Source organism: Spermophilus citellus (genome assembly GCF_964194105.1).
Source record: "Spermophilus citellus genome assembly, chromosome: 13".
Classification (NCBI taxonomy): Eukaryota; Metazoa; Chordata; class Mammalia; order Rodentia; family Sciuridae; genus Spermophilus; species Spermophilus citellus.
Window position 1 is genome coordinate 51,606,072 of NC_138193.1, and position 20,349 is coordinate 51,626,420.

Below are 20,349 nucleotides of genomic sequence, written 5' to 3' on the forward strand. Positions count from 1 at the left end.
AAATGGGCTTGCAGCCTGGAAAGCAGACAGCATGATTCATGAAAGAACTGTTTTTCTTACTAAATAAAAGCAGGGAAAAGGCCACATCATTTTCTGAGCATTACAGTGAGAAAGGCCTCGTTCCCCACAGCCCACAATAGTGGGTGGGATGGTGTACCTTCAGGGCCAGGTCTGTGGGGTTTCCTATGCTGGCATCTGAGAGTCTGGATCACATCCTTAGTCCCAGAGTTTTCAGGTAACACCAGCTGCAAGGTGGAGCTTACAAAAGCAGAACATAAATGTTCAAGCTAGATGGAAGCTTACAACCCCTCATTTTATAGGGTTGAGACGGAAGGTCTGGAAGTGTAGGTGCTATGATTGGATATGGTTTGTCCCCCTAAAGGTTCATGTGCTGGAAGTTTGGTCCCTGATGTAATGGTAAGGAGAGGTGGTGGATCTTCTTTAGTGAAAGGTGATTAGGTTTGGAGGAATCATCCTTGGAAGAGATTAATGCCTTCTGGAGGAAGTGGACTACTTCCCAGGCGAATGGATTGTTATAAGAAGTAACCGTGGTTATATCTTGCTTCCTCTCTCTTCACTCCATCTCTTGCACGTATTCCACTATGTGATGCCATCTGCCACACTGTGACACAGCAGAGGCCCTTACCAGATGCACTCAGCCAACCTAGCTGCCAGAACTGTGAGCTAAATAAACCTCTTGCCTTTAAAAAGTTCACCTCCACATGATCTAGGTGATTAACCCAGATGGTCTGCAATGGCAAACATTACTCCCTCCACTATTTGGCTCGCCCAAGGGAGTGAGTGGCATGTGAAATCTCTGACATTGTTTTCAAGACTGTCTGAAATTATAGACAAGTGAAGACTACCACTACCTAAGAAGAAGAAACTAAAAATCTCCTGTAATTTCACCATCAAGGAACTCAGAAAAAAAAATCTGGAATATATCCACAGTCCCTTTGCCTCTGTACTTTCTCTCTCTCTCTCTCTCCTTCCCTCCTTCCCTCCCTCTCTCTCCCTCTCCTTTTCCCTCTCCCTCTAATTCTTTACTCAACACCACAGAAAAACTGTTGTTAAGCACAGATATAGGGTTATGACATTGACCATGTGCCAGGCCACAAAGGATTACTTGATAAATACCATAGAATCAAAAATAACAAACATATAATTTTCTCAGACCCTAATGCCAAAAAATTAGAAATGCATAACAAAAGGATAGTTTGCAAAATATATTGCTGGGAAATAAATAAGATTAAATTTTCAAATGTGAAAAAAGAAAACATATAGCAAATTAGTATGCACTCAGAATGTCAATGAAATGGTAATCAATTAAAATTCCTGGGACTTAAAACAGTAGATGGAGGAAAATTCATAACTTCAAACAGAAACTGTTAATTCAAGAAACTGGAATAAAAGTAAAAGGGCAAATTTAATAAACAAGAAAGAAAAATAAGGACAAAAAAATCAATGAAGTGGAGGAAGAAAAGACAAAAGCAAAAGCAAATTCTTTGAAAACTTCAATAAAGTAAAATTCTGCCAAGGCCAATCAAGAAAAGACGAGATGAAAGCCAAGCACAGTGGTGCACACCTGCAATCCCAGCAACTCGGGAGGCTGAGGGAGGAGAATTGCAAGTTCAAGGGCAGCCTCAGCACTTTAGCAAGACCTTAAGCCATTTAGCAGATCCTGTCTCAAAATTCAAAAATTTTTTAAAGGGCTGGGGATGTGGGTCAGTGGTAAAGCACTCCTGGGTTCAATAAAAAAAAAAGGAAAGAAATTGCAAATAGATAAGATTAATTGAAAGGGGAGAAACAATTATAGATATGACAAAGACGAAAGAATGATGTAATAACAATAGTCCCTTTGAAGTAGCTTTGTTAGACTATCAAACCTAAATCTGATTGAGGGTCAACATTTAAGAATCAATTTGCAGAAATACAGAGGACAGGAGAACATGTCAAACTGGAGATGCAATCATGGATAAGTCTAGGCCGTGACCCAATTTCTTCAAAGGAAGGAAAATAGCTGGAAGGGACCAGAGATATTAGAAGACACATCAGCTAAGTGCAATGGATAGACTTTCTCAGATTCAGATTCAAACAGACAAGCTTAAAAAAAAAAAAGACATTTGTGAGATAATTGGAAGCTCAAACACTAATTGGGGTTTCTTGATATTTAGCAATAATTACCTGGGGAGGAGTGGTGGATAGATTAAAAAACATAGTTCTTAACTTTTGAAGTTCCCTACAAGAGCATTTGCAGTTATAAAAATGCCCATGTTAGCCAAGTTCAGTATGCACACCTGAAATCCCAGCTATCCAGGAGGCTGAAGCAGAAAGATTGCAAGTTCTAAGCCAACCTGGGCAACTTAGCAAGACCTTAACAAATAAAAAAAATGAAAAAGGGCTGGGGATATAGCTAAGGGGTAGAGTGCCCCTGGATTCAATCCCTAGTTACCCCCCACTCCCCAAAAATGCCTGTGATTTGCTTTAAAGCATTAGGAGAGCAGGGCTGTAAATACAAGATTAGCTGTGAGTTGATAACCACTGAAGTACTGGAGATCATTAATCTACTTTTGTATATGTGCTTAAAATTTTTCTAAAATAAAAGTTTTCAAAGTATGATGAACAACAGTATGCTAAACAATGTGAAAATCTGGATATTGTTGATAAGTTTGTGATGCAATATGAAATGTCAAAATATGGAATACATAGTCCCTAACCCAATTTACAATCATTCAACTTAATAATTTTTTACTCTATAATTTCTGCTGTTTCTAAGTCACCAGTTAATGGAATTTTTTTATTAGCAATCTAACTGGTCTAAAACACTAAGAATGGAAAAGAAATTCCAGGAATTGTTACCAAAAACCTATAACAAACTTTTTTGTGGGGGGTACCAGGGATTGAACTCAGGGGCACTCGACCACTGAGCCACATCCCCAGCCCTATTTTGTATTTTTTATTTAGAGACAGGGTTTCAACGAGTTGCTTAGCACCTCACCTTTACTAACGCTGGTTTTGAACTCACAATCCTCATGTCTCAGCCTCCCAAGCTGCTGGGATTACAAGCATGTGCCACCACACCTGGCTAACAAAAAATATATATATATATATAAGGAAAATTTCAGTATATTTCCTTGCCTCTCAGGTATAATTGACACATTAAAAAAAATAATAATATAAGATCTAGTTAAGTTAGAATTTCAGATTAAAAATTATTTAGTATAAGTATATCCCATGCAATATTTAGGATAAAATACTGGGTATCCTGTATTTTATCTGTCAATCCTACTTTCAAGGAACATTAAGCATCTGAAGACATTCTCATCTAAACTGAGGTCGGGGTATTAATGACATCTGCTACAGAGCCTACAATGCCAAAGATAGTACCTTTCACACACACACAACAAAGTAATGATTCTAAGGTTAGAATCCTATGTTATACACTTACAATAATCGACCAAAAATATAATAAAAATCAAGAACCACACCCAGCAACTATGAATGATCTGGGCATTCACTTAATTCATAAAATCTTTATAAACTTTTAAACTCTAACAAAAGGCAGAAAAGATTTTATAAATACAATAAGAGACTTTTAATGCTTTGTGAATATGCTAAAGATTAATTTTAACTCCATGATCAATAAATACAAAATTCCAAAATTTAGGCAGATTATTTTCAGAGATTACTTATTCTAAAATGTACATGAAATAATAAAGGGCCAAGACTAGCATAGTCAGCTTTGAAAAAGAAAAGGGAATACTAACCCTGCTAGATATTAGGCACACTACCAAACCCTGGTAATAGAAACAGAATGTTACTGTCCCAAGAACAAACAAAAGAGATTAATTAGAGAGATAGAACACTCAGAAATAGAACCTTGCAAGCCTAATATATTTTAGAAAAGTTGTCCCAAGCCAGTAAGAAAAGATATAAATCACTGGTAACATGGGAAAAGAAAAACTAGATCCCTATTTAATATTATATAGAAAAACAAACTTCTTAGGGGATTCATTTATCCTTTAAGGCAAAAATTACCAATAAATAAAATTAACAGGAGACCATTTTAGTGACTTAAGGGTGAGAAAATTCAGAAGAACCAACTGTACAAACCGTAAGCAGGAGTGGTGGCACACACCTGTAATCCCAGCAACTGGGGAGGCCAAGTTAGGAGTGTCAAAAGTTCAAGACAAGCCTCAGCAACTTAGCAAGGTCCTAAACAACTTAGTGAGACCCTGTCTCAAACTAAAAAATGAAAAGAGCTGGGAACGTGGATCAGTGGTTAAGAGGCCTTGGGTTCAATTGCCAGTACCAAAAGAAACCCCCCAAAACTGTAAACTGTAAACAAAAATGATAGGTGGATTTGATTACTCTAAATGAAAGGCTTTCTAGTCCACAAAGCACACCATACACACAATGAACAGGTTAGAAGATACCTGCAATATCTAAAGCCCCCAAAGGATTGATACCTGCATTAAATAAGGAGTTCTAGTATATCAGAAAGGAAAAAGAACACTGGTTGAATACGAATATTAAAAGGGAGTCAACTAAGGGAAATCCAAAAGCAAACACATATAAATAAATACTGAAACCCACAGTAACCAGAGAAAATGTAGATTCAAGCAACGATAAGATTCAACTTTACACTCATAAGATTAATAATGAATAGATGTCTAGACAATGCCAAATGTTAGTGGAGATTTGTGCAGGTGACTGACGGCAGGGACAGCCTTTCAGGAGGGTAAGCTGGTAGTGTGGGGGTCAAATGTGGCAAATGCACATCCTATGATCCAGCTGTCCTGCTCTTGGGTAGGTGCCCAGAGAGATGATCACAAGGACATGTGCAAAGAAACTCATTGCAGTGACACTCATTGCCATGTTTGTGTAGCCAGAAATGAGTCAATGCACATGACCACTTCTAAGAAGATGGATGGGAACACACAATGGGATATTTGTGGCAATGGGAAATAATGCATTAGCTGAGCCCACGACACCCATGGGCCTTTGAAAACATGGTGCTTTGTGAGGTAGGGGACAGAAAGAGACTTTTAGCCAATAGAATTAGTAATTTTTTTAAAAAAAATGCACACAGAGGCTGGGGATGTAGTTCGGTGATAGAGCATTTGCATAGCATTTGCAAGGCCCTGGGTGTCATCTCCAGTATCATAAACAAACACACACAAAATTAAAAAGCATCAAAGTAATATATGCTTCATCAAAATGTTTCACATGGAGCACAATTGTTGGCATTTGGAAGTGGAGAATATGAATGAAAAAAGAGAGTGAGGACAAAAGGAAATAAGAAAATAAAAAACCAAGAAAAGTTTGTGCAATGATGAGAAATTGCCCTGAAAGGATAAAGCAGTGGCCTTCTGCTCTTGGGGCCCAAGCTATAAAGAAAACAAAGCAACCAAGAAAGAAAAAGTTGGATGGTCTTGGCTGAACCTAGAAAAGATATTTCTAAGCTGTGAGTAGGTGGTGTACGGACCTTCTACTTGTTTGAAAGCAACCATTTCCCCATGGTGAGGGATGGAGCATGAGCATGGAGAATCCAGGGCTCTGAGACCTTCCCATGCAGGAATTCATCTTAAGAAACTTAGAAAATTATATACTGAACATCTTGTCTAGTATTAGGGCCTGGGGAGAATTAAGGGTCTATGCCACCCCAAACCCCCACCCCACAAGGGAAATGACAGAGAAGCTCTTCTGAGTCTTCAAGGGAACCCACAGAGACCCAAGGACAGGTACCAACACTACACCTGCTGTCATATAGCAATTTTTTTTTTAACAACAACAGGATCATAATACAGTCATATCCCTCGGTATCATGGAGGATTGATTTCAGGACCCACCAAGGATACTAAAATTCATGAATGCTTAAATCCATTATATAAAATGGTATAGTATTTGCATATAACCTCCACATATCTTCCCATACAGGAGAACGTAGATGTCTAGACAAGTTGTAATACCTAATATAATGTAAATAGTTGTTATACTGTATTGTTCCAGGAATGATAAGAAAAGAGCTTACATGTGCAAACATCAAGGCCTAACTGCATTTTCAATTCTCAATCCATTGGATCCCAGGATGCAGCTCCCTCAGAGGGCAACTGTTCAGGTTCTAACACACTTGGGGCATGAAGCAGCATTCTTTGAACATTGTCCTTGTTATTAATTATTCTTCTATAATGCCTATAATATTCTTTGATAACCCCATATAATGGTCTTATCAAAGACCATAATGTAGGGCACATGCCAGTTACTTTGCTAATTGCTGAGGCCCAAGTCATCCCCCCTCCCTGATCTTTATCCCATTTCCCAGGCTCCATTTACCAACTAGGTTCAGCCATCAGGAAACACTGCAGAACACTAAAAGGTGGGAGGGAGAGAAACCCTGGTACCTCTACATCCCCCACCCAGTTTTATGGTTCCAGTTACTGTCTCTTCACTGCCCCCAGCTTTTGCACTCTGATCTAGGCAGCAGGATTTTTTTTTTTTTTTGGTATCAGGGATTACATCCAGGGGTGCTTAACCACTGAACCACATCTGCAGTCCTTTTTGTATTTTATTTAGAGACAGGGTCTCACTGAGTTATTCAGGGACTTGCTAAATTGTTGAGGCTAGCTTTGAACTTGCAATCCTCCAGAGGCAGCCTTTTTTTTTTAGTTGTCAATGGACCTTTATTTTTTATTTATTTCTTTGCAGTGCTGAGAATCAAACCCAGTGCCTCACACATGCCAGCTAGTCAAGCGCTTTACCACTGAGCTACAACTCCAGCCCCAGAAGCTGCTTTTCTTGATGTCATAATTTCTGGGTTGCTTCTCTGTACTATTTGGCTTCTCCACTTTCCATCACCTGTATAATCACATCACTAAATTAGAATGTTTGGAAACACTGGAGACAATTGTTTTTACTATCTGGACCCTGAAACAGGGTGAGCCAAACAGTTTCTTTTTAGCTATTATAAACCATATAATAGTCAAAAACTTAGTTCCCAATGTGTATTTCCTTAGCACAAATTTCTGGAAAATTATGCAAAACCTAGTTTATATATATATATATCCTATTTCCCCTACTGAACAGCTTTTAGCAATTTATACTTTGACCAATTTACCAACTTATACTCCCATGATCTCACCACTTTGTTAAAAACAATAGGAACTAATTTTAATTTTTCCTTCATCATTGGCTCTATTATGCTCTTAGCATTGATCATTTTCCTTTCTCAGTTATTGTCAAGCAATGTTGTCAGTGTCAATGGGCATCACTAGGGAATCTGTTCCCCAGATTTGTGTTTTACTTCTTGGGAGCCTGGTAGGGAAAGACAGGCAAGTGCTTATTGGTTCACATCAGCACTATCATGCTCAAAGTAAACCATATCTGCCTATTGAGGACAGCTAGGACTCTGGGAGTGAGGCTACATCCCAGCCCAATTGTCTGAGCAGGAGAAGCTGGACTAGCCATGGTTCTTTGTGAAGTTTGACATCCAGGGGTCAGGAGTAACCCAGGAAAAGTTGCCTTTCAGTTCCATTAGGACTGGGTTTTGGAGAAGGGAAATCTATGGGATAGCTCTTGACCCCATGCCTGTCAAGTTCAGTCATTCTCCACAGTTGAAGAGTCCACATCCAAGGATTCAACCAACCAACCTTGGATCAAAAATATTCAGGAAAGCTGGGCATGGTAGCATACACCTGTAATCCTAATGATTTGGAGGCTGAGGTAGGAGATTGCAAGTTTGAGGTCAGCCTCAGCAACTTAGCAGGTCCTTGTCTCAAAATGAAAAATAAAAAGGACCAGAAATGTAGCTCAGTCCAATTCCCATCTTTAAAAAAAGAAGAAGGATGGGGGAGCATTTGCATCTATATTAAACATGTACATTATTCCCTAAACAATACAGCTTAACAACTATTTACATAGCATTTACATCATATTAGGTGTAAGTAATCTAGAGATGATTTAAAGTATGTGGAAGATATATCATAAAATCTATGCAAATACTACACTATTTTATTTTTTCTACAGGGACTTGGGCCTCCAGATTTTGGTATCTTGAGGGGATCCTGGAACCTGTCCCCCATGGGTACTGAAAAATGAGCACACTGTCAAAATCAAGATACCATCAATGATTCATAGACTGGCCAGGAGGTAGTACAGTGTCCCAGAGATGACTGCCTTCTTAAAAATGCATTTGGAAGATTTTGCTCAGATCACACTTTGAATATTTTGAAAAATGTTAAAATTTATTAATAGTTAACATCACATAGTTAATTCAACTACTTCTCTATTGTACATAGTGACAACAACCAACATCTTCACAAGACTGCATGCTCAAGGATTTGAGATGATCCATATTCAGTGCATCCCAGTTGAAGATTGAGATCCACTGTATTTACGCCAAGCAAAGTAGCATCATTGAGGGGGCTGCCAGCCCAATGCCAGGAACACAGACAGTCCATGTGTATGGTCCATTGCTCTCGTTTGGAAACCAATAACACATCTTTAATAGCCATACACACATCTCTACCTTAGGGGGGAAAAAAGTATAATTTCATAGACAGTGCCTAAGTTTTAAAATTTACAAAGTCACAATTCAAAAATAAAATTCATTTGTATTTCACAGGCATCCTTTAGGGACCCACAAATCTAAAGCTGGCCTTCAGTTTTTCATTGCAGTTGGAGGCACCCATATTTTGGATCAATAACTGCAGATGGAGGCAGCAGAGGAGTAACATCAGACAGGCACAGTAAGAATGGAACAATCAAGGACCTGTCCCCTTTCCTCTGTGCTTCCCAGAAGGAGCTGGGCAGTTTTTACTAATTTCTACTCCATCTTATTAAAAAATGATAACCGGGCACTGTTCTCAGCACAAGTTTGAAAAAGGTGCAAAAACTGGGTGTGATCGAGCCGTGGATTTCTTCTCCATCTTTCCGTTTTTGTCCTTGTGTCCTACTTAATAGTGGTACAAGGCCATTCCCTCTCTGTTATGTTGTATCCAGGTTTAACATCTGTGCTGATTCATATTTTAGGGCAGAGTGGGCTTTCAGGTTCAGAATTAACTGCACTCTTGGAAAGCAGCTATGATACCACGGTCCATCCCTGCCAACAGTTTGAAATAAATACTGTGTATAAAGAACAAACACGGGTCAGCAGACGAATGCCAGCTCAGCCCAAGGAAGCACATAGACAACATTTCTTATAAAACATTTACAAAACAAACCCAAGGTGAAATGTGCCAAGAAGGCACAAAATACACCAAAAATGTTGTCCCTGAGGTTTTGTTTGTTTGGTTGTTTAATTGCTTGGTTTTGGTTTGATGTTGACGATTAGATACAATTTAAAAAAAAAATTTTGGTGGCTTCCTTTATCTTGCCAGACAGCTTCAAAATAGTACTGACTTTCCTAAGAATAAAAATTTCTATAAACAATGAGTCTATTAGAAATGCTTCCTTTGGTTTCCTTTGGTTAGCATCCCATGGAATATTGCCCCAGGAAAGTCTCTTGACAGATTAGCCAGTTGCTGTGGTTTCTCCAATCCATGGGCTCAGCCTTGGTCTCCATCCCTGCCTTCCAGGCATTTCCAAATCTGTAGGGTCAGGAGGAGCCAGAAAGCGGATGCTTTTCCATTCACTCACCCTGGAGAGGCTTTCCTTCTCTTCCCACAGGCGAATGAGGTATTTCTAGTAGCTAGTCAATATCTTCACTTTCTGTCCTTAACTGTACTGATCTACCAATAAGTCTAAGGAGACCCTGCATATCTATATACAGAACAAATTAACATATAAATACATTACATACAATCCACCGTTACATGATGAAGGAGCAAACCTACTTCATAAACTAAATAAATTTCAAACATAAATTAAAATGAAAATACAGTGTCTCCACTTTTGCAGGTAAATCTTTAAAAACAAACCAAAAGGCTCCCCCCTCCCCCAAAGGTCCACTGCTCATGAGTGATCCAAGCACCCACAAGGAGATGCAGCGACAAATCCATATTGCAGGATGCATCTGGCTTTGGTGTCATTGCCCAGATGCGGGATTCCTCAGTTCCAGTTTCAGTAAATGCTGGAATCCACGGGGCAATGGCAGGTTGAGAAAGGGCTGCCACACGGATTTCCATGGGATCTCCCTCCACTGCCGTGCTTCCTCCCTCCCCACATCTGCCTGCAGGAGGATCAGGCTGAGTGACTAGCAGAGACCTCCTGGATCTCTGATGGGAGAAACAGTATTGACATCCTTACAGGGGGATGCTCTCCAACTAGAAGTACCCCGTCAGCCCCAAGGGGAGGCTATCCCCATCCTTTAGGATTGTACAGAGACGTGGAATTCCAGGAGAGGGGGCGAGGTGCTAAGGATTATTGTCATTATTTTTTTTCTTAAGTTGTATGAGAACCAATGGGAATGGTTGTGACCAGTATGAACAGTCCTGGCTTCTGTATCTCAGGAAGGCCAAGACTTGGGCACAAAACTCTACGGTGAATGTAAAAAAAAAATCTCAATCCGACGGGGTCCTCTCTGCCAAGGAAAAGCTGAGGGGACTGTGTCTCTGACACAAGAGGATGACTCCTTATAATTTAAAACAGGGAAGAGGGGGAAGCAGAGAAGTCCCTTCCAAATTCCAGGGTTCTATCGCTGTCCGGCCTCACGGATGCGACAGGCCACGGCAGTGATGAGCGCGGCCCCCTTCCCACTGCCGTCCTCTGACTCCAGGAAGGACACCTCACATTTGGGGGCCAGGTCCTTCACCGTCTCATGCATGACTTTGGCAAAACTGGAAAAAAGGGGGAGAAAGACAAAAGAACAAAGCACCTTAGTCATGACAGATTTGTGTGCTCAGAGGTGAGGTAGGTGCTAAGAAGTAATGCTGGCAATCCACGGGTAATTAAGAGGAGGAGCATGACAGCTACACTGTGGGTCTATGTATTTGTACCAGAAAATTAAGCCTGGGAGATGCTGATAATCTGTCCAAGTGCAACATCACAGTGTACCCACTTAGCTCTTAGCTCAAGAGAGCTAAGATTTCACTCTAGGACAAATGCCTTGGGATTCTGTTGAACTGTGCTCTTCAAACTAATCAGTAAAAGAAGTTCAACAGTCCTGTGAGCCACCTATGAATCTTGCAGAAGTGTGTAACCTCCTCTGCAGGGGAGGACCAAATCCTGTGCATGTGATTTTTATATTTTCCAAGGGTTATCACTTCACATCAGACCTACACCGACTCCAAAATGCCATTGAAGGCAAGAGGGGCAGATGTATAGGGTTTCTGTTAGGACATTACAGAGATCACAGATCATCTTCATATGGGACTGAAAAAAGAGACAGTCACCATCCAACCCAACCCCACCCAAGAGGGTCAGGATGCCCTCCCATCTGTGAAGCTGAGGATGCCCAGTCCCAGGGTTGGGGGCTAGGTTTCCATACCTGCTATAGTTTGGATCTAATGTCCCCTGAAGTCTCTCATGTAAGAGGTGGGAGGTTTTTAGGTCACTGGGGCTATGCCCTTGGAGGGAATTGTGGGACTCTGGTCTCCCTTTTTCTTTCTTTTCCACTTTCCAGTCACAAGGTGAGCAGTTTGGCTCCACACACACTCCTGCCATTGTGGGATACCTCACCACGGGCCCCAAAGCAGCAGGGCCAACCAGTCTTGGACTGAAACTTCCAAAACTGTGAGCCAAAATAACCCTTTCCTCTTTATAAGTTGATTATCTCGTATTTTTCGACAGGAAGAGAAAGCTGAATAAAAGTCCCTTTCCCAACCCTCATCTGGAGCCAAGAACCCTATCTTTACAATGAGACTTATCACTGAGGAAAGGGACTTGGATTTTTGGAGGTTCCCCTCTTTTCACTAATAGTGCAGACTCAAAGAGCCTCTAAGGTCATTAAAATAAATGTGGTGACAGCTCAACTCATAATAGCTAAACTATGGAACCAACCTAGGTGCCCTTCAATTGATGAATGAATAAAAAATGTGATTGATACAAAATTATATATATGACTATTACTCAGTCTTAAAGATGAATGATGGTATTTGCTGGTAAATGGATAGTGCTGGAGAATATGCTAAGCAAAATAAGTCAATCCCAAAAAACCAAAGGCTGATGTTTTCTCTGATATGTGGATGCTAATTTAAAATAAGGGGGTGGGTTATGGGGGTAAGAAGGATAGTAGAATGAATCAGACATTACTACCCTATGTACATATATAACTATAAAACCAATGGGATTCTACATCATGTACATCCAGAAGGATAAGAAATTATACTCCAACTATGTGTGATATATCAAATTGCATTCTACTGTCGTGTAAAAATTAAAACAAATAAAAATTAAAAAATTATCAAGTAGCTGCTATGTAGCTAGTGTATAATACTGTCCAAATATATTGAAACTATGTTTATAAATAAAAATATTGATAGAAACATTTTGATTTAGGGAAAAAAAAAATACACAAATGTGGGGAGAGGTGGTCACAGTTCAATCCAGGATTCTCCACCCTCCCTCCACCCCGCGGGTGCTGTGCAGGCCGGGCACTGCTCTACTCCTTTAGCTTTTAGCTGAAAGGCTTCCAGAAGAGAGTATGTGGGCTACTTCTGACTTCAAAATAAATTATACAAATAGACAAGTGAGAGAAGACAGAAGCAAAATGGTAATAAGAAGAGAGAAAGGAGAAGAAGAGGGAAACAAGGAACACAGTCGAAAGAAAGGGGAACTTGGTATTTCCATATTGAGGGCACGGCAAAGGGCCAGGCAGCAAACCCTTTCAGTGTCACAGGCCATACTTCTCCTGGGTAACACAAAAGCGGCCATCGACAGCACATAAACACATGAGTGCCACTCTCTTCCAATAAAACTTGATTTACAGGAGCAATCATGGCTATTAATTACTGATCCCCTGCCCTGGACCATAGGGGGAGAATCTTGCTTGAGTTCCAGCATGTTTGCTAGAACATTCACAGCAGCACTGTTTCTAAGAGTCAAAATCTAGAAATAATCCACATAAAATATACTTGGGAGGCTGAGGCAGGAGGATTGCTCAAGACCCAGCAGTTTGAGACCCTGGACAACATAGCAAGACCCCATCTCCAAAATAAATAAACAAACCATAAATGCTGTGTGAGAAAAGCCAGTCACAGAAGAAGCCATGTGATTCTATTCATGGCAAGTTCAAAAATCATGCTCAATTTCTAGCATATGTTTACTAAACAATATAGATGTGTAACATAGAGACCCGGGGAAAAGAAAAGCAAGAGACTGAGTTGGGGCAGCCCTTGTTCCTGGCAGGGGAGGGAGAGGGTGCAATTGCGGGTGTGGGGGGGGCACACTTTCGATACTGAAACACGGGCCTGATTCTGGTTCTGATTACTGATCTTCAAACTATAAACATTAAAAACACTATTTAGAATGACCAATAGTTTTCTATAAAGTTAAAAGGGGGATGGGGACAAAGACAAAGCGATAAAGGTCTGGGATCAGGCACTCACTGAGGATGTAGCTTGTAGAGGGTCCCATCCACACCCACTGTCACTTTGAGGGTGTCCAGCCCACGGTTTTCCCGTATCTTGTCCACAACAGCAGCCATGCCTGCGCCACAGAGCTGGGCTGCCCGCCGTGCCACCACGGTGCACACCTCCTTGACGATGATGCTGTCGTCACAGGTACTCTCGAGGCCCAAGTGGTGCAGGATGGCACGGACCTGCAGCAGGGCCAAGCAATCGCTGGGGTGGAAGGGAGACAATGAGTGGTCAGTCAAGAGCAGAGAGGGCTGGAGACCCCCCTCTCCCAGGATGGCTCTTTTATCCTAGGAGGCTCTCCAGGGGTCCCGCCCTTGGGGACCAGGCCCTACAAGGTGGGTCCTGATCACGAACTCAGAGCAGTGCTCATCCTGCTGGACCATGCTCACTCTTCCTGAGAGTGACAGGGAATTTTAAAAGAAGGTCCTCATTCTACTTTGTGCAGGGAAGGTAGAACACTGTCACTACAAAGCATATCGAAACACAAAGGAACTTCACTGTCTACTCATTTGGAAATAATAAAGACAGTGGCCATGCCAGCATGCGGCATTTTCAGCTGCAGAGCACGTTCATGTCCCTTCTCTCATTGCTGTCCCTGGGTCTTCAGGACAAGCATTAACTCACTAGCATTACACTCCTGCTTGATTTCCATTCCCCACACTGGGCAGTCTGCATTCTGCTTGTGCCCTTTTTATGAAATAGATGCACATAAAATTGTAGTGAGAAAATAAACCCTATTTTATAAAGAAAACTATTTTAGAGACCTGGAATTTCCTTATCCATCAGTTGAGCAGACTCTATTCACTGATGCAGGTGCCCTTGAGGCCCACTCAGGTCAGTAACCCAGTTCCTGGTCTATGCCTTGAGAGTAACATAGCATTAATTTTTTAAGGGCTCTGAAATTCACCATTCTAATTTGGAGCAGAGTTTTCTGCCATTAGACCAGAGGGCAGAGGCTTCACTCTAACAAGCCACAACATAGCATGCCTCTGCCCTGCCTGAGGTTTACTTAGTCCTTGATAGAGTGAAGCCTGTCCTCTTTAATTAATCCTCATTGCCTGATTATTGCAGCCAGGAGTGAAGAAGGATCCCCAAGCCAAGCATGGATGCTTCATCACGTTATTTTCCTCTGCACATTTTAATTTATATCCTATGATCAGGTTATCTTTCTTGTTCTGCTACTTGATCTAAAATACAACAATATGGGGCTGGGGATGTGGCTCAAGTGGTAGCGCGCTCGCCTGGCATGCGTGCGGCCCAGGTTCGATCCTCAGCACCACATACAAACAAAGATGTTGTGTCCGCCGAGAACTAATAAATAAATATTAAAAAATTCTCTCTCTCAAAAAAAAAAAATTAAAAAAAAAAATAATAAAATAAAATACAACAATATCCCTGTTCATGGTCCCATGCCATGCTCAGCACCATCTTTCATGTGTGAGCCACTAGATTGACTTGTGTGAGCCCTGCTCTGATCTCACTTGAGCTGTGAAATCCTTCAGCTTGTCTGTCCATGAGAAATACACAGGACATGGCCCCATCCTCCCCCATTCCCTAAATAAACTCTCACCTCTCAATCTGAGACAAGAACTTTGTTTCAAAGATTCCCCTTGTCTTGAGCCGCTCTGAGATGCGGCCGCGGAAGAGCAGCCCACGCTTGGTGAAATCGATAAGGATGTTACGAACAATCTCGCCCAAGTACATGCCACTGATCATCTTCTCAAACCTGCAATTTACGGAGGTTAAATAGGAAGGTAGTAGGATGTGTTGAGACAGAACGAAAAGCGGAGGGCAGCGTGGCGGGAAAGGAATGCCACTTAATTCATTGGGCGGGATTCCTATGTCCTCTCACACTGATCCTCCTCCACCTTCAGCAAAACTGAGCATGGTGCTCTCTGCTCACACCCTCCCCTCACCCCACCACCACCACCACCACCACCCATGGAGCTTTGTGATGCTGGCCCTTGACCAGTTCTGACAAGAGAGGATGCTAGACACTGGATGGCTGGGGGAGGAAGAAAGGATTTGCTCCTGTGTGGGCCATCCCAGCAATGCTGTTTCACCCCAGGAGCAGCAGTGGTCCACTCATCATTTGTCCCTCACAGACTCAACCCTAGGTTTTGATTCCACCACCACACCCGTTCTCCCAGGCCTCGCGGTGGAAGCAGCTTCCTCACGTTTACTAACTCAGAACTTTCCAAGAAACCATTGTCATCTCAAGATAATAAGCATCTTTGCTTATTATCTTTATTATTATTATTATTATTATTATTATTATTATTATTATTATTATTATATAATCTGGTGGAGACTCCCATCACTCATTGCTATCCAGTTCTGGGATACAAGGCCCACACCTAGTTGGGTGCTTACTTCTGTTTGCCCGGGTTGAGCGAAAGATCATCCACAGCCTTGTCAAATTCCGTGCGGAAGTCGTCCAGGCATCCATTGTCCCCGAAGGCCCCCCATTCCATGTTGACGCACATCCGCCCCTCTTCTCCATCCACCAGCTCCACGTTGCGCATCTCCTCCATGTAGCAGGCGTTGCTACCCGTGCCTGCCAATCACAGGGGCACCAGGTCTCACTCAGCTCCAGCCTCCCACCCACCCACCCAAGGCTGTGCCCCCCACCCCTGTGGGGAGGATGGTTGATATCCTTACCAACAATGAGGCCAACCTCACAGTGAGGGTCTTCATAGCCACACGTCATCATAGTTCCAACTGTGTCATTAACCACAGCCACCACGTCCAGGTCAAACTCCTAAGAGGGCAGAAGCAGATGCCTAGTCCACAGGTGAACCCCCACATTCTCCCTTCAGACATCTGCAAGGACACTTACATGTATATAAAATACATCTCAAATGCTGTGACTCACTCCCTCATTTCATATGAGGCTTGCTCAAGGCTTGCATGAAGACTTCCCTAGTTATGCTGCTATTAAGATTGCCACTTCCCTGCTCACTTTATCTGCTCTCCTTGTCCAGCTTCATTTTTCTTAACCCTTAATAACAGTTGCCATTGGGTTACGGGTTTATGTTTGAGAACAAGTGTTTTTTTGGTTTGTTTGTTTTTTTGCAGTCACTTCTGAATCCCCACACCCAGAACAGAGCTTTATGCACAGTGGACACTCAACCATTGCTGAGCTGAGTGACTACATCAATATTTCTGCCAGCCAAAGCAACTGCACTCAATGTTGCCCCTCACAGATCACTTCAGGCATCAAGGAGTCAATGCATGGGGTCTCCTTTACCTCTCGCCGGTGGATCGCTTCCTTCAGCAGGGTGACCACATCCTCACCCTCACATCCAGATGCCTTGAAGCCTTTGGTCCACTTAAGGAGGATACTCTAAAAAGCACAGAGAAGACCTCAGAGAAGGGCTCCTGGGTCATTTCTGGGTTCTCAACCTCATAAACTAGACAGATTCCCTGGAGTAACCAGCCATCTCACCTACCAGTGATCCTCAACCTAAGGTTGCTGCTTGGATTTACTGAGTACTTCCTGTGTACCAATGCTGGTGCATGACATGTGCTACACCATTTAATCCCCACAGCCATCTATGGAGAACATTTATCATGATCACACCCACCTTTTACAGGTAACCCAGGCACCCAGGTGACTTGCCTAGGCCTAGTTTGAAGCTAGGAGCAGGACTCACCTCCAGACCTGCTGACTCCAATCAATGGCTCACAAGCACTGTGCAAATGTCCCAACACATGTTTCCTTCACTGGGCAAAGCAGTTTTGCCCTGTCCCTGTCCTTCACTTAAATCAGAAGGGCCAGCACGTCTCTTAATTTTTCATACTTCTGTATCCAGTGAATGAGTACCTGGCCACAGCTGGGGAAGTGTCTAGGCCTCACACTCCTCCACATTTCTCAGTGAGGAAGCTCTCTAAGGCTTCTCAGAGTCCTCTGTGGGCCCATCTTTAATGTGGCCCATGTCACAGGGCCATCTGGAAGTAGATGCCCGGTGGCTTTGCACGTGGGAGAAATCTTTGTTCACTGGAGCCCTCTGTGCTGCAGAACATCAGGAACCAGTGTCAGCACTCCCAGATCCATTTCCCAAGAGGCTGGATGGACCCACCAGTGGACTGTGTGCTCACTACCGCCCACTTGCATGGTGTCCCCAGGCCTTGCTTGGTGGTTCATGCCCATCACCTTGGCATCTCATCCACCTGGATGTGTCACACCATGATCAGATCCCAAGAGACTCAGAAGAACAAAGCGCATCCCTGTGGAGCCTTGGTTTATACACCCACATTCAGACAAGGCTGTGCTCACCTCCACCCATCTCTCTCATCTGCACATTAGCTTCATATCTCTGGCAAAAGTTCGGCGCTTTAAAATTTATAGAATGTTCAAGTAACATCACTTCAGGTAATCCTTATAAAAAGACAGGAACAGGCCCCAACAGCTGGGGAGACTTGCCCAAGGCCAGTGGCGAGTAAGCACAGCCAGAGGCCCTCGGGCCTCCTGAGCACCTGCTAATACCTCATCATCAGGATGACCTCATCAGTTAACAGATAGAATTGTCTTTCCCTTTGTTTGCTGTTCATTTTTATGATCCTAGACATAACATGTGCTCCTTACAGAAAATTGGAACATACAGATTAAGATCCAGCAGGATGACTGTTCTATTCAGATAGACTATTTCTATTCAGATAGAAACAGTTATCATACCCAATAAAATATATAAAGATAAATACATGTTGGTATGAAAAGATAGTGTCTGTTTAAAATAAAATAAAATAAAAATGTGTAGGAAAAGTCTGGAAGGACTCTGTTGGAATGTTATTTTTACTTTTCTATTAATCATTTTTTCTTCTTTTCTATATAATATAGATATTATAATTCTCAAAAAATTATAAATAAATAAATAAAACCTCTCCCCATCAAGTCATTCTTCTATTTTGCTCCAAGTACTCCTCACTTCCTCCAGGGCTGCACTCAGATCATCACCTCACTGCGTGTCTTCAGGGCTATAGTATCCCATTGCCATGGTCCAAACAGCAGCTCTTACTTTTCTGAGCTTGCTTCAACAGCCCAGTTTGGAAGCATCTAAGGCAGGAACCATGCCTTTTGCACCTGGCAACTGCATCCACAGCACCATAACCCTGCAGCATGCATGCAGGTTTCTACATGACTGGCTAAGTCAGAGAGGAACCACCGTTCAAATAAAAATACTCTAATATCGAAGCCATCAGCCCAGATCCCAGCACTGCCTACTCAGCTGTCCTCCATCTCTTCATGTACTCCTGTCCAGTACATCTGGGAACACCAGATCTTCAACCCCTCTTTCATTCATCCAAGGCAAGTTGAACAGGAATGAGAGGCAAAGGTGAGACTAGAAAGACCAGAGCATCCACATTTATAGGAGACAAAATAAAAATGCCTGAGCCTGTAAGAGCCTCAGGAGCAAGAGAGAGAATTTGAGCTCACAGGCTCAAGACATCAGAAAAACAGAATACAAAGAGTGGCTTGGCCTACTCCCAAGCTAGATGACCTGGAGCAAGGCACCAAGTACCTTTGCAGACCTTATCTTCTTTACTGAAAAATGGGCATATGAACACTTAACTTAGATGGTTGCTGTGAGGATTAAATGAGATAATGCACATAGGAAGCTAAATGCATTATGTGGCATACAATAAGTGCTTAAAATATGTGAGTTAACGTTTTGATTAGCATCACCATCATCATTCTTCCAAAGAAAGTTGGATCCTAACTACCAACTTATTCATATCAATGGGCCCTTCCTCCCCAAGGCTCACTAGTGCCCTTCTTTCACTCATTAGGGTCAATAAAGCCCATAGGAGAGCCCTGTGGGAAGGCACTGTTACCTCATCCAAGCTGTTCTGCTGGCAGGGGAAGGAGAAGGTGAAACCCAGAGGCAGAGACACACCCTTCATGCCCATGTACTCCAGGAAGTCAGCGATGCACTGGACGATGTGGTCAAAGAGCTGTAGGGAGAAGTTGGAGTACTAAGAAAGAGGCCCTGGCCTAGAAGGGCTGCCCCCAACTAGGCCTCAGCAGGAGCTCAAGGTTTCCATCCAGAAGAAATGAAAGCTCAGGCACAAGCCCAGAGAGCAGCCTGGGCCTGGGGCCCACCAAACCTTCCCCAGGTCCACAGGTGAACAAGGAAAGAGCTGCCATTGAAAGCAAGACGCTCCATGCTGCTCACCTCCTCGCCTGTGCCATGCATGACCTCCTGTGGGATGGAGTAGATCTTGTTGTGCATCTCTACTCCTCGCCGCTTCCCATTTCGCACACGCACCAGCAGGACCCGGAAATTGGTTCCTCCAAGGTCCAAGGCCAAGAAGTCCCCTTTCTCTGGAAAACAAATCCAAAGAGGTGATGAGCTGGGGTGACAAAGAGTGACAGTTTATGTACCTTCCCCTGACAGGGGCCACCCTATAGCTTCAGCAGCCTCAGGGGGTGATGGAGTGTGAGCTCTATTTAATGATGAAGAAAAAAGATGCCCCAGGACGAGATCTTTGCTGGCTCTTTAGTGACTCTCAAATGAGTGAGTCCACATGCTGGGGGCCCAGAAGTCAAAGTGAGCACTGCAGAGCTCTGGGGATGCTGATAGAGTACATTTAAAACTATCTAAATATGCTATTTGTGCCAAATCAAATACCACCTTAGGTTAGATTCCAGACTAGAGAAGGAAAAAGAGAATGTAATTCTTTAAAAGAATTAAAAGGGAAATCTTTTAAAATGAGAAAAACTCCTGCCATTAGGCAATTTCAGCGTGCCACAAGCCTCACACACAGTCCCCATCCAACACTTAGGCCATCCTAAGGGATATAGTTCATTCTTTCTTATGGATGATCAAAATCT

At 42.6% G+C, this 20,349-nt stretch overlaps 1 protein-coding gene across 1 annotated transcript in view; it reads right to left on the minus strand.

The window, feature by feature from the left end:
- Positions 1–8,256: 8,256 nt before the first annotated feature.
- Positions 8,257–20,349, minus strand: part of HK2 (hexokinase 2) — a 59,786-nt gene continuing 47,693 nt past the window's right edge. Inside the window, exons 11-18 of the mRNA XM_081265048.1 lie at positions 19,691–19,839; positions 19,350–19,469; positions 16,765–16,860; positions 16,176–16,275; positions 15,888–16,071; positions 15,085–15,240; positions 13,485–13,718; positions 8,257–10,775 (exon numbers count right to left, since the gene is read on the minus strand). Of these exons, the coding sequence (XP_081121174.1) occupies positions 10,631–10,775; positions 13,485–13,718; positions 15,085–15,240; positions 15,888–16,071; positions 16,176–16,275; positions 16,765–16,860; positions 19,350–19,469; positions 19,691–19,839 (1,184 nt within the window). The 3' untranslated portion in view covers positions 8,257–10,630. The remainder of the gene's footprint in view (positions 10,776–13,484; positions 13,719–15,084; positions 15,241–15,887; positions 16,072–16,175; positions 16,276–16,764; positions 16,861–19,349; positions 19,470–19,690; positions 19,840–20,349) is intronic.